Source organism: Pygocentrus nattereri, chromosome 4, assembly GCF_015220715.1.
Source record: "Pygocentrus nattereri isolate fPygNat1 chromosome 4, fPygNat1.pri, whole genome shotgun sequence".
NCBI lineage: Eukaryota > Metazoa > Chordata > Actinopteri > Characiformes > Serrasalmidae > Pygocentrus > Pygocentrus nattereri.
In genome coordinates, this window is record NC_051214.1 from 7,593,242 (window position 1) to 7,607,506 (window position 14,265).

A 14,265-nucleotide genomic window follows, 5' to 3' on the forward strand; every position below is an offset into this window, starting at 1 on the left:
GCTAGCCATTGTTTGTGTTTTTTTTTTTCTGTGTACTCATTTACTGTACACAGTCGAACCTTTAAACCACTGTCATGTACAAAATATATGTACAACTTACTTTGAAGATGAAAAGAACAGCAGTGGCCTGAAAAAGTCGTTTAGAATTTTTCAGCTTCAGCAGAGTTGCTTTCTATGAGCTTTGAAATGGTGGACCATGAATGAGAAGATGTTCTGAGTTCATTTTCTCATGGCCCAGGGGCCACAAAGGCACTGACATCAGCTGTTTTTGTGGTTTTCTGAGTTATTTTGAACATAGGTCTCCTTCACTAATTGGACTTCAAGTTGGGTTCAAGTAAAGAGCTCAAGAGTGTTTATATGTCTCTAGTAGGCTTTTTCACACATTGCTGCCAGTGTCCCCTACAACTGCAACTCCAGATAGGCACATTTGGGCCTAATCTCTGCCACTTTCGGCACTTATTGCTCAGTTATGGCACTGACAAGTGTTGTGTGGACCAAATGTGGGCAAAATATCATGAGCCTAGGCTAGACTTGTGTTTTGACAAATATTGTGTGGGCCAGACGTGGGACAGATGCCATGAGCCAGGCTAGACTTTGGTTATGGCATGTGTTATATAGGCTGAACATGGGCCAGATGTCATGAGCTGGGCTTGACTTGGGTTGCGGCATGTGTTGTGAGGGCAAGGTGGGGTCCTATTGATCACTTTTAGAGTACTTCATGATTTAGCGCTAACTCTGAACTTTTACAACCCTGTGTTGTAACTTCCTGAAAGCATCATCTTTGTTGTTTTATGTAAACTACTGCATTCTTTATATTAAATTGTCTAATTGTCTAAATTGTGTAACTAATTTTAGTTTTAATGCTATTTTTGCTACATTTTCTGTGTGTAGGAGTAATATAAATGTGTGTGAACATCCCCAGAGACAGTTTAAGCCCTTTTTTCAGAGAGTGCGGATTATTATTATGGGCCAAAAATGAAACATATCTGTACAAAATGCAATATAAACTAATGTGGTGTAGATCACTGCAGCTACAACAGCTGTATACTGCATCTTGTGTGTAGCAGATGCAGAGTTATCAAGTTTCCCACATGTATTTGTTTGGTGCTCCTCCCCTGATCATGGTCAGCTGGTGTTTGTTTAGAGAGAAGCATGAAAAGTGTCTAAGGACACACAGTGAGAAGCGCTCTAAAGAAGACTGAAATAAGTGAAACTTCAAAGAGACGTTTATTTCATGTGTCACGTATGTGTAAATAACGCACTCTGGGTCACTCACGCTAGTGTTTGTGTCTGTGAGGCCTTTTCAGGTTTCCAGCCAGTGTAGCCCAGCGCCCCCCCTCTGCAGCAGCCACACTTAATACTATTATAGCTACTTCAACTTAGAGATGTAGACCACACAGATGATGCATGGCCATGAGATCACATCTCATTATCATAAAAGGGCCAGAGAGAACAACCAATCAGACCACAGAGGAGAGATAACAGATAAAAAAGAACAAGATGCAGAAAAGCACATGAGCTTAATGTGGTTTTAGTTCTCACACTTTTAACCATTAAAATGTAAGAACTGCTTAAACACAGCTTTGAGACACAAGATTATAAATTATGAGTACAAATTAGTAACACATTGCTGAGAAATGGCGACATACCTATACAAAAAGTTTATACATATATATAAATATATAAAATGCACTTCAAAATTCCAAAGCAGGTGTAAAAGCTGACTGAGCAATGTGTATCATGAAGTGTGAGCTTAAGGAACTTAAGGAAGAGTAAGCTTACATTTAGGGAACTTCATGAAAGCAGAGGAGCTACCAGGTAAACATATTTGGATTTGGTTTTATGAAATACCTGCAGGACGGAGACTATGAAGGAAAAAGTGGTCAGTGACAGGTCAATGTACTCAAACATGTAAGCAAATAAGCTAAGACATCAAATGAGAACAATGTGGCAGAAATATGGAGTGGAGAAAAGTGCAGCGTATGACTTCTCTTTATTTGTCTGTTTCTCATGTCCACTTGTGTGAGCTGTGAAATGCTGCACCAAAAAAGAGGAAACAGTCAGTGTTCTCACGGCTCAGAGACCACCACGTCACTCTGTGTGGTTTCTATTTCTTAAAAAGCTGCCGCTAAAGTCTCTAAAAGACAGAAGAGTTCCGGTCTAGCTGATTTAAACACAGCTCCTGTGAGCTGCCGGACATTAGAGTGGGTTACACTCCATGGAAGATCTGCTGAGAGAGCTGTGGACTCAGTGTGGTTTACAGGGCTAGTGTAGTGCTGGGTGTGGAGCGGTCAGTGTGCTGTGGACTCAGTGTGATATACAGGGCTAGTGTAGTGCTGGGTGTGGAGCGGTCAGTGTGCTGTGGACTCAGTGTGGTATACAGGGCTAGTGTAGTGCTGGGTGTGGAGCGGTCAGTGTGCTGTGGACTCAGTGTTGTTTTACTAGTGAGGATGTTGCTGACTTTCTATCTTCTCTTCATTGGGCTTCATGTCTCTGAAGGTGAGTGACTTTTTATCTTGTTTCTGAGTTACTGATGTCATACAAAGCTTCATTTCTGTGCCATAAAAACTGCAATTATCATGACCATGAGACGTGACACGCTCAAATACAGCATTATATTACATCAATGCACATGCATGTTGCTGTGAAAAAGAAGCATCATCAAAATAGTAACTTTATGGCAGAAGGCAAAAATATTCTCCACTTTTAATGTTAGTCAGTGTAATGAGATTCTTTCCATTTCTTTTTCGACAGCATCTGCTGGTCCATTCATTCTGAAATGTTTACTTTTAATTTTATCTGTTCTATTTTCTTTTCGTTGGTTATAAAAATGTTTTTTTGTGTATGTAAAATAAAAGTACAGCAAAGAGTAGATAATTAATCACATCTGACTGATGTGTTTCTGCAGGCTGTAATCTGGTGAACAGAGAACAAGCACTGGATATCACAGCTCATATAGGAGGGTCAGTACTGCTGCCCTGCTACTGCACTGACCTACAGACCACACCTGAGGAATTCAGATGGACGAAAGACAACACAAAAACAGGCAAACGGGAAAACATATCCAGTCAGAGTGGTCAGTACAGAAACAGAGTTCAGCTGGTTAATGGTCACTCTCCAGGAAATCTCTCTCTACTCATATCACACCTGACTGAAGAGGATGGAGGAGTTTACATGTGTGGAGTTAAAGGTGCTCATTTAATGATCAGACTGACTTTAAAAGGTAAAACACTCTCAGTTTATATTCTAACTGCATTTCAAAACTTCATTAATATTAATGAATGTAACAGTATAGAGAACCGACTCTATGAGTTTTCTAAGCACTGCCCCCCTCATCACTGCTCACCTCCAGTCGTGTGTAAAAGTTTGTGCACCCTGGTCAAACGACATGCATCATTGATTTTTAAAGTGAAAATAATTTACACGTCCTCTACAGAACACACGTCTGCACATTTTAATGCACAGTTACTGACTATTTGCTAAGTTTAACTTCTTGGGGGAAACTTTCTCTGTGAAACGGTTCCAGCATATTTTACATTTTGTTAGATGTTATATATTAAATTAAAATTCACAGAACTTGTCATATTTAAGTGTGAGGATGTGTTCACTCATTTTCACTTTGAAATTATTTCATTTTTGTGTATTTTCTCAATCCTAGGTTGAAAGCTCACACTTGTGTTTTGGTGTTTGTGTGTGTTTATGTGTGTTTCAGTAAATGTTCAATTATTTCCCATTTCTCAAACATTCAAAAGCCAGTAAACACATAATAAACAAACAATTTATTTTTCAGTTGAACGCACTTGTGATGCTTTTGGAGAAATCAGTAAAGTTACCATTTAGAAACTATATGTAACACATAGAGATGATATATATGCTTTATCACATGGTATTATTGAGTGTTATATTTGCAGATAATTATTGAAAATCGCTATCATCAATTATATAATTATCATTAATAAATGCAGAAAATTATATATTAGTTTAAAATAATAATGCGCTCAGGAATCCTTAAAATAAAATTTTCCAAACTTGGATATTAATCATATTATTATTCCTTCAGCTGGGTGGTTAATTTACATTTACAAATACTTGAGGTGTGTGTCTGAGAGGGGCTTATATTTTTATATAAATACTTACTTATACTACAGATCAGTCATAACATTAAATCCACCTCTTGTTTTTACTCTCTTTTCCACTGTATCAGCTCCACTTACCATCTAGAAGCACTTTGTAGTTCTAATTACAGACTGTAGTTCATCTTTACTGTGAATACTTTTTTAGCCCTTTTTTATTATTAATAAACTCACCAAAACACACAGCACTGAAATACTACAGTGAACTGCCTGCTGATGTTCTGCTCCTTCACTGACTATCTAATTCTTCTCTCTCTACAGAGGGTCCACCTACAATTACACCAACTAGGGCAGTGGTCAGTGTGCAGACCAGACCAGCCACTTCAACCACACATTCCACTCAAAAGCCTGATGGTAAGTACGGCAAACTGACTGCAGCTGAACTGAACATTTGACTGCTTTCTTATTTTTTGTATGGAGTTTTTTAAATTCTGCACTTCTTATTTTGAGGAAATGAACATGTTGTGGAATTGAACATGAAATGTGACCTGAGCAAAAGTTCTGACAGATTTTGTATTTATTATTTTCTTTCTTTTCAATATGTTACTCTACTATCTGCAGATATGTATCAATTGATCAAGGGTGTTCTAACATTTGCATATGACTATGTCTTGTTAGCTTGTTAGCCAAAACATTATGAACTTTCACAGATGAACCAAATATTGTTGGTTATCTCGTAACAACTGTGCATGTCAAGGTCTTGAATATATTAGATGGTAAGTGAACAGCTGGTCTATATATTCTATGTGTTGGATGTGGGAGAAATGAGCAGGCATGAATACTTAACACATTTGATAAGGGCCTAATGTTTATGGCCAGACGACTGGGACATCTCCAAAACAATAAGACTTGTACTGTTGGAAAGAAATGAGCTGGTGGAGGAAATTGCCAGTGTTCCGTTAGGAGACCGTGGGTCCAGACACTCATGTGTACAACAAATTGACTCATGCCACCTTTGTGACAGTAGAGTTTCCCAATGGCAGGGCCTCCTTCAGCAGGATAATGTGTCCTGCCACACCGACCACATTGCTTGAAAATGGTTTGATGAATTTGACGAGTTCAAGATGTTGCCCTGTCTGAAGTTCCCCAGATCTGCGTTTGATTAAGCATCTATGTGTAGCCGGCAGGGCTGAAAGGTATTGTTTTTAGGAGACTTGTATTTTGACAACCAAATCTCAGTTGCGACATTCCTAGGATGCTTAAAGTGGTGTGCAGGTACTATTTTTTCATTTGTAAGGAGGTGTTGGGGGCTAACAGTGTTGATGCTCTGTAATCTAATGGGTGCGTGGCATATAGGTAGTAATAGTAGCGAGAGGAGTTGTTTTTCCAAGTTTTAGCTGAAATAATAAGGACTGTTTTTATTTTTAGAGTGGGTGATCTAGGAACACGTTTTTGTGGGTAATATTTGGTTAAACCTTGACACATCTGCTGCCTTCATGTTTACAGAGCATTCAGAGTGTTCAGAGTACTTGTGTGTGGTGAGAAAAGGGGACACCAGGCATTGAGCGCGACTAGTGCTGCCATTTCAACAGGTACAAGCCTATTGAGCGTATTTAGTTTCAGACTTTGGGCCCAGTCCGTATGGTTAATGAGCTGATTGTATGTTTTATCTATATTTCAGATTGAGCCGTACTACTGGTGATGATGGTGGTCACTGTTTTTGTCCTTCTTATTTTTTCTCATCATTTTCTTCCTTTCAGTGGTTTCCCCTTATGTGCTTAGGTTTAGTTCTAGACCAATTCGTGAGACTATAGGTGCCCTAGCCGGTTGTGCTTAAGGCTGTTTTGAATGAACAGCATCCTGTTAATCCTGCACTTCATTGTGTGTATTTTTTTGTTGTTTGTTTATTTGATTATCTTTTTAGTTGGTAGTGTATTTGTGTTGGTAGTGGGTTGGGGCCTTACTTACGGTATCAGGGTCTGTTATAGTTTATAGTTAAGAGTTGTTAACTGTCTTACATATAAATGGCTATTTTATTGTTCCTTGAATTATTAGTCTTACTATTATTTTTACTACTTTTTTATTGTGTTAATTGTTAAATAAAGTTGTCCAGTGTATCAGCCTCATACCGTGTTCTGTGTGCCTCATTGAGGACTGATTGGGTTTTTGCTGTGGTAGAATACTGTTCCAGAGTAGAAGTTGGGACCCCTTTAGCATATAGGGGCTGTTCCCACTAGTGATCAAGGCCACATATGGGATGTGCTGGAAGTCCAATCCACTGCAGCTCCACCTTTCAACCTAAAGGATTTAAAGGATCTGCTGCAAACATCTCAGTGCCAGATACCACACAGCATCTTCATAGGCTTTGTGGAGTCCATATTTTTGCAGGTTGGAGCTCTTTTTTGGCATATTAGGCAGTTGGTCATAATGTCTTAGCTCATTAGTGCATCTATGCTAGTGTTATGGTTTTGTTATGATTATTTATGTGCACTGAAGGTTCTACAAAATAATCCCAACCTGTCTAACTACTCAGTTAAGCTACTCTGCACACAGAGGAACACAAGAAACACTGTGAAGATAAAAATCTGATTCATTGTGTGAAATTGCTGTATTCTACTCCTCTCCCTCTTTCACACATCTGTGCCAATATGCAAACTTTCTAATATCTTTTTTGACCCAGGTTATTCCATCCACTTCTCCATCTTCATTCCTGTTCTACTTCTTCTGTTGGGACTTGGGGGACTCATCTATTGGAGATGCAGAGGTGTATACACACACACACACACACACACACACACACACACACACACACACACACACACACACAGTCTATTACATACTTTTTGAAATATGTATCAGGCTATGAAAACATATCAGGTGCTTGTGGATTGAAATTAAGCACAGTAATATAGTTATAGTTTAAAAACAATCCAAAATCAAAAAACAAAAGCAGACCAAGATCAAAAACAGCTGACAATGCATGAGGAGGCAAAGAGGTGGCCGTGAGTCTAAAAAGTACTAGAGAAGAAAGGCAAGAATAGACAAGAAAGGATGCTCGGTGTGCACAGTGGAACACAGTAGCAATACTTTACAATGGAGCTGAGCTAAAGCCTAAAGCATAAATACTAGAGTAAATAAATATTAAATCAAATCAGGTTTGCACATTAGAACTCTGGTGTTGAATGATGTCTCCTGGGTAATGAAGCCCATACCATGGTCCAATGACTCAACTGAGCCTGCATGACCAAGTAAAACAGCATTAGACAGTATGCAGTATCTGTGTCTCACTCTGTCTGGGTTCATTCTGTAGGACGGAGACGAGGACAGACTGAGAGCCGAGAGGAAAGAAGGACAAAGATAGAGCAGAAAACACAGGTGAGTTCACATATCCCATCATGTCTCATCACATCTCTTCCTATGCCATTCCATTCCATCATATCCTGTCACATTTCATCACTTCTAGTCCTATTCCATCATATTTAATCACTTCTAGTCATGTTCCATCATGTCTTAACATAACCCTTCATATCCTGTCTACATATCCATTTCAGCAGAATTGCTATAAGATAGAAATATACACACTCAGGTTCAATGTTATACTGAGTTGCCAGTTTATTAGACACAAAACTCTCATAGTGTGTTGTACATTTTGAGAATAGATTCTATAAGATGCCCGAGCCGTCACTTGCATGCTTCTTTAACATTTTGGTGACAATTCATGTTTTGTGGTCTGGTGCATTATTATGCTGAAGTGCATGATTCAAAAGAACAAATGGATTTGTTTGATTAGAAAACTTTATTTTATTCACAATTGGGCCATATTCGATGATCCTGTTCCCACTTTGTTGTTATTTGTTTTACATCACTGGCGGCCAACAGGGTCTTTGATTGTTAAAGCTCATTTGAGGCAAACTCAGTTCAGTTCTCAGCGTTCTCCTTTGAGTCCTGATCTACAAGATTTTTTCTCTACATGATCATTAATTAATGAATGTACAGTGTGAGTGAATATGAACCTAATAAACTGGCACTCAGTGCATATCAGTATATCCTATTCCTACTGAGGAAGAAGCTGCTCCTGGTAGTTTAAGTCAAGCTCTGAAGTGGTTTTAAAGGGTCAGTGTTGTGTGTTAATTGTAATTTGTGCTCTTCTACAGGATGAAGTGATGTACTCTACTGTCGTCCACAGCAACACAACCACAACAACAACCACAGTTATTGACATTGAAGAAAAAGCAGAATACGCCACCATCAGAGTGAACTAGTAACACCACTCACCCTGTCCATAAAAATGCATTGTGTTTTGCTTCATTTCCTTGTCTTACTTTTGCCTTTTCAAATTCGCAAATACATCAATATTTTAATAAATAAAGCTGCAGCTAAACATTCATTGAGTTGTCATTTTTTCATTAACTCTTTTAAGCTCAATCAAGAGAAATTAAACATTTTACCCCACACCTGAATATTTTGCCTGCCTTGTTGGTCACTCAGCTGTAAAACAAAACCGTCCATTCAGACTCGTCTTCATATCTCAATGAATTTTGAGCCCACCCTCATCTGTAGCTTAACCATTGCTTAGCACAGCATATTCTAGCCAAGCCTCTGCTACTAACTAGGCCATGCTGTTTTTACTAATTTTTCATTGTGTTAATTGTTAAATAAAGTTGTCCAGTGTATCAGCCTCACATCGTATTCAGTGTGACTTATTGAGAAGTGACTGGGTTTTTGCTGTGGACGAATATTGTTCCAGAGTAGAGCTTGGGACCCCTTATATACACTGCTCAAAAAAATAAAGGGAACACTCAAATAACACATCCTTGATCTGAATGAATGAAATATTCTCATTGAATACTTTGTTCTGTACAAAGTTGAATGTGCTAACAACAAAATCGCACAAAAATCATCAATGCAAATCAAATTTATTAACCAATGGAGGCCTGGATTTGGAGTCACACACAAAATTAAAGTGGAAAAACACACGACAGGCTGATCCAACTTTGATGTAAAGTATTGTGTGTGGCCTCCACGTGCCTGTATGACCTCCCTACAACGCCTGGGCATGCTCCTGATGAGGTGGCAGATGGTCTCCTGAGGGATCTCCTCCCAGACCTGGACTAAAGCATCCGCCAACTCCTGGACAGTCTGTGGTGCAACGTGGCGTTGGTGGATGGAGCGAGACATGATGTCCCAGATGTGCTCAATTGGATTCAAGTCTGGGGAACGGACGGGCCAGTCCATAGCTTCAATGCCTTCATCTTGCAGGAACTGCTGACACACTCCAGCCACATGAGGTCTAGCATTGCCCTGCATTAGGAGGAACCCAGGGCCAACCGCACCAGCATATGGTCTCACAAGGGGTCTGAGGATCTCATCTCGGTACCTAATGGCAGTCAGGCTACCTCTGGCGAGCACATGGAGGGCTGTGCGGCCCTCCAAAGAAATGCCACCCTGCACCATTACTGACCCACTGCCAAACCAGTCATGCTGAAGGATGTTGCAGGCAGCAGATCGCTCTCCACGGCATCTCCAGACTCTGTCACGTCTGTCACATGTGATCAGTGTGAACCTGCTTTCATCTGTAAAGAGCACAGGGTGAATCTGCCAATCCTGGTGTTCTCTGGCAAATGCCAAGCGTCCTGCACGGTGTTGGGCTGTGAGCACAACCCCCATCTGTGGACGTCGGGCCCTCATACCATCCTCATAGAGTCAGTTTCTAACCGTTTGTGCAGACACATGCACCTTTGTGGCCTGCTGGAGGTCATTTTGCAGGGCTCTGGCAGTGCTCCTCCTGTTCCTCCTTGCACAAAGGCGGCGGTAGCGGTTCTGCTGCTGGGTTATTGCCCTCCTACGGCCTCCTCCACGTGTCCTGGTGTACTGGCCTGTCTCCTGGTAGTGCCTCCAGCCTCTGGACACTACGCTGACAGACACAGCAAACCTTCTTGCCACACCTCACATTGATGTGCCATCCTGGATGAGCTGTACTACCTGAGCCACTTGTGTGGGTTGTAGAGTCCATCTCATGCTACCACGAGTGTGAAAGCACCACCAACATTCAAAAGTGACCAAAACATCAGCCAGAAAGCAGAAAGGTACTGAGAAGTGGTCTGTGGTCCCCACCTGCAGAACCACTCCTTTATTGAGTGTGTCTTCCTAATTGCCAATAATTTCCACTTGTTGTCTGTTCCATTTGCACAACAGCAAGTGACATTGAGTGTCAGTGTTGCTTCCTAAGTGGACAGTTTGATTTCACGGAAGTTTGATTTACTTGGAGTTATATTGTGTTGTTTAAGTGTTCCCTTTATCTTTTTGAGCAGTGTATATAGGGGCTGTTCCCACTAGTGATCAAGGCCACATATGGGATGTGCTGGAAGTCCAGTCCACTGCAGCTCCACCTTGCAACCTTAAGCATTTAAAGGATCTGCTGCTAGCATCTCAGTGCCAGATACCACACAGCATCTTCATGTTGGTGGTCTTTCTGGTGCTCCCAGTATATGATTAATTTGAATGTGCAGACAACTGAGAAACAGCCATGTTTCAGTTTTCAGTTTCTTTCTTTTAAACTGTGATTATTTCAGAGTGGACAGGCGAATCAGCTATACGGTCAGCCCTATGACAATGGAAGCTGATACAGAACAACATATGGGTGTTTAACATGGACACTAGCTGAGCTAAAGTGTCTTTAAATGATGCATCACTGCAGAAGCAGCAAATGTTCTCACAACTTAACATAGAAACGTTCAAACCATATCTCCACACCATCGTGTTAGCCGTGTGAGTGGTGGGGAGGGGGGTGCATGGTGGTTCTCAGCTTTAGTGAGGAAACAACTCTGCACATGTTCTTTAGAGCATGCTTTGTCTTGCTCGCATTAGGGGACCGTCCATTGTAGTACTACAGGTTCTGAAATGGGGCAGGTGCATGTACATGATTCCTTGGGTTTCATACTCACATTGTGGAACAGCGCTCACAACTGGTAGATGTGTATGTTGCTAAAAAAGTTGCCGAGTCATTGTTGGTTCATTTGAACTGTTAAAGGAGGCGCCACAAAAAAAGGAAACAGCAAGTCTTCTTACGGCCAAGAGGCACTGTGACAGTCATTTTGGACCTTTCCACTACAGTCACTCATTCCACTTTTGATCAAATGAGAAATGAGACAAAAATGGACTCATGACTCAAAAACATTAGTTCTGGCTACTGTGCATGCATCTCCACAGAGAGAAAGCTTTCTCCACTTGCGGTTCTACCAACAAGCTGATTGGTTCTTTTTAATAAAGGGCTGTACAAAGCAATACAAGCTTTTGCATTCATTTATCAACTCCTCCCTCTTTATAATGCACTTGCTCTTATCCTTTAATACTTGATGAGGAAATTCTATTATCTTATTAACTCACAAATAAGTGGGCTGTTTAGAATTATCAGCCTGAAAATCCTTTTAATACCTGCTAAGCATTGTCAGTGAGAATGATGAGTCCCCAAAACCACAAAAATATTACACTATGATGTTAAATTTGAAATGAAACTGTTGCTGTTAAATGATGCACCACAAAAAAGAAAACAGCAAGTATTATGACAAGTAAAAAAGCCCAAAAGAGTGCACAAAAGCACCATGTACTCATTTAATGAACACAGTTAAACCTTTAAACCACTATTATGTACAAAATATATGTACAATATATATGGCGCCTACTTGAAAATGAAGAAGAGTAGCTTTCTATGAGCTGTGAAATGATGCACCACAAATGAGGAAATGAGTTTTCTCATGGCTCAGGGGCCAAAAAGGGACTGTGGCATCAGCAGTTTTTGGTAGTTGTGGTTTTGTACGTTCATTTGAACATAGATCTTCTTTGCTGATTGGACTTCAAGTTGGGCTCAATCAAGAGTTCTGCATGTTTATATGCCTGCAATAGGATTTTTATTATTACAGATTACAGCTAGTGTCCCATGCAACTGCTAAGCCTTGACTATTTCAAGGTGAATATTTATTTATTTATTTATCTGTAGTGAAATCGTGCAAAAACATAAGTGCCTTTTTTTTAAGTAGCAAGTGGCCTAAACAGCACTTTGTGAAATGATGCAAGACAATTGAGGAAGCAACTAGTGTCATCATAGCTCAGAAAGGCCCTGTGACTGTATGTACATCGGGGTGGAATCGTGTTGTTGGTCTTCTGCCTCTCACAGACTCAACAGAGCGCTTCAGCACTCAGTGGCCCCACTGAGTTTGCATGGTCTTTGCATGGTCTACCTGTTAGTAAAGGACGTGGCTGATACACCTGAACTCAATAATTAGGAGGTGTGTGTCAGTGCTTATATATATATATATAGTGTATGATTTTTAATGTAAGAACATTGGTGCAATAGGATTGCTGTTACTAAATACTAATAATTCTGTTTGTTGAGTTTAAGTACTGTGTTTTTGTTGTTTGTGTGTATATTTTGATGTTTCCACACTGGCTAAGGTTTACCACCAAACGGCCACAGCTACGAGGCACACTAGCCTGAGCAGGAGTTTTCTACATGGGCTCTGTCCAGGCCACAAGGCTTCCTGAGTGCCTGAGCTATGCTACCCTGCAGCTATGATTTGTTTGGGCTGGCCACTTGAGCTGTGCTAAACCACAGCTACAATGCTGTCTAGCTTGATACTGGAGCTATGCTACACAACAGTTGTGAGGCCTCCTGGGACAGACAGCAGCATGAGCTATGATACAGTGAAGCTACAGGTCAGGCACTTGAGTCAAATCACAGCAATAAGGCTGCCTGATCAGTCCACCTTTGTGATGCTACACTGTAGCCGTGAGACATGGGCCAAATGTCAAGAGCCAGGCTTGACTTGGGTTACGACATGTGTTGTGTATGCCAGACATGGGCCAAATGTTATGAGGCGGGCTTTACTTGGGTTGTGACATGAGTTGTGTGGGCCAAATAGGGGCCAAATGGCACGAGCCAGGCTAGACTTGGGTTGCAGCACATGTTGTGTGGGCCAGAAGTGGGCTAAATGTCATGAGCCTAGACTTGACTTGGGTTGCAGCATGTGTTGTGTGGGCCATATGTGGGCCAAATTGCACGAGCCAGGCTAGACTTGGGTTGCGGCACGTGTTGTGCGGGCCAGACTTGGGCCAAATATCATAAGCCTAGGCTAGACTTGGGTTGGGGCACATGTTCTGTGGGCCAAATTTGGGCCAAATGTCATGAACCAGGCTTGACTTGAGTTGCGGCATGTGTTGTGTTGATCACCTTTAAAGTGCTATCTCTGAACTTTTACAACCCTGTGTTGTGCTTTCCTGAAAGCAGTTTTGTTGCTTAGTGTGTAAACTGCTGCATCCCATATATGTGATTGTCTGAACAACACTCATTTTAATTTTAATGCTGCCAAAAAGTAATATAAATAAATAAAATAAAAAATTAAAAAACATGAAAAAGACTAATCACTAACCTTTTGTATGATGCCTAAGTTGGTTATTTTTTTCAATCTCACTCTGAAAACAGGAGTGACATCTAATTTTCTAACAAAAGAATGTTTATGTTTATGCATTTTGTAATGTAATGTTTATGCATTTTTTTTAACAAAATCATGTGTCATTATTACCAGCGTGCCTGCACTTGGTATTTTCTACAACCTTTGTTTGCCAACAGTCTCTCTTAAAACAGTTAATGAGATTGGAGAACGCCAATCAAGTAATCTGAGACTGAGAAATCTCCTGGTATTTCAAGGAGTCTGTGATACCATATATGTAAAGGTTCTCAGGGCCTTTGAAAGAAAATTTTATCATCTGGAACCAGTCTGCCCATTCTCCTCTGACCTCTCACATCAACAAGGCATTTTCGTCCACACAACTGACCGCTCACTGGATATTTCCTCTTTTTCGGACCGTTCTCTGTAAACCCTAGAGATGGTTGTGCGTGAAAATCCCAGCAGATCAGCAGTTTCTGAAATACTCAGACCAGCCCGTCTGGCACCAACAACCACGCCACGTTCAAAGCCACTTAAATCCCCTTTCTTCCCCGTTCTGATGCTCGGTCTGCACTTCAGCAAGTTGTCTTGACCACCTCTACATGCTTCAATGCACTGAGTTGTGGCCATGTGATTGGCTGATTAGCTGTTTGTGTTAACAAGCAATTGAACAGTGTCACATATGTGTAACTAACGCAATCTGGGTTGCTTTCGCTAGTGTTTGTGTCTCTGAGGCCTCGTCCAGTTTA

At 40.8% G+C, this 14,265-nt stretch overlaps 1 protein-coding gene across 19 annotated transcripts in view; it reads left to right on the plus strand.

Annotated features, from left to right (window-relative positions):
• The window catches only part of LOC108415933 (cell wall protein DAN4-like), a 215,498-nt gene that overhangs the window by 4,440 nt on the left and 196,793 nt on the right, over positions 1-14,265 (plus strand). For 18 of the 19 annotated variants that reach the window (XR_005130166.1, XR_005130167.1, XM_037537477.1 and 15 more), the window contains exons 3-4: positions 2,909-3,223; positions 4,395-4,487. Coding sequence is in view for 17 of the 19 variants with exons in the window: in XM_037537477.1 (XP_037393374.1) it covers positions 2,909-3,223; positions 4,395-4,487 (408 nt within the window). In the remaining 2 variants the exon portion in view is untranslated. Of the gene's footprint in view, positions 1-2,355; positions 2,500-2,908; positions 3,224-4,394; positions 4,488-14,265 lie in introns of those variants that run through there. The other variant, XM_037537481.1, reaches the window with a different exon arrangement.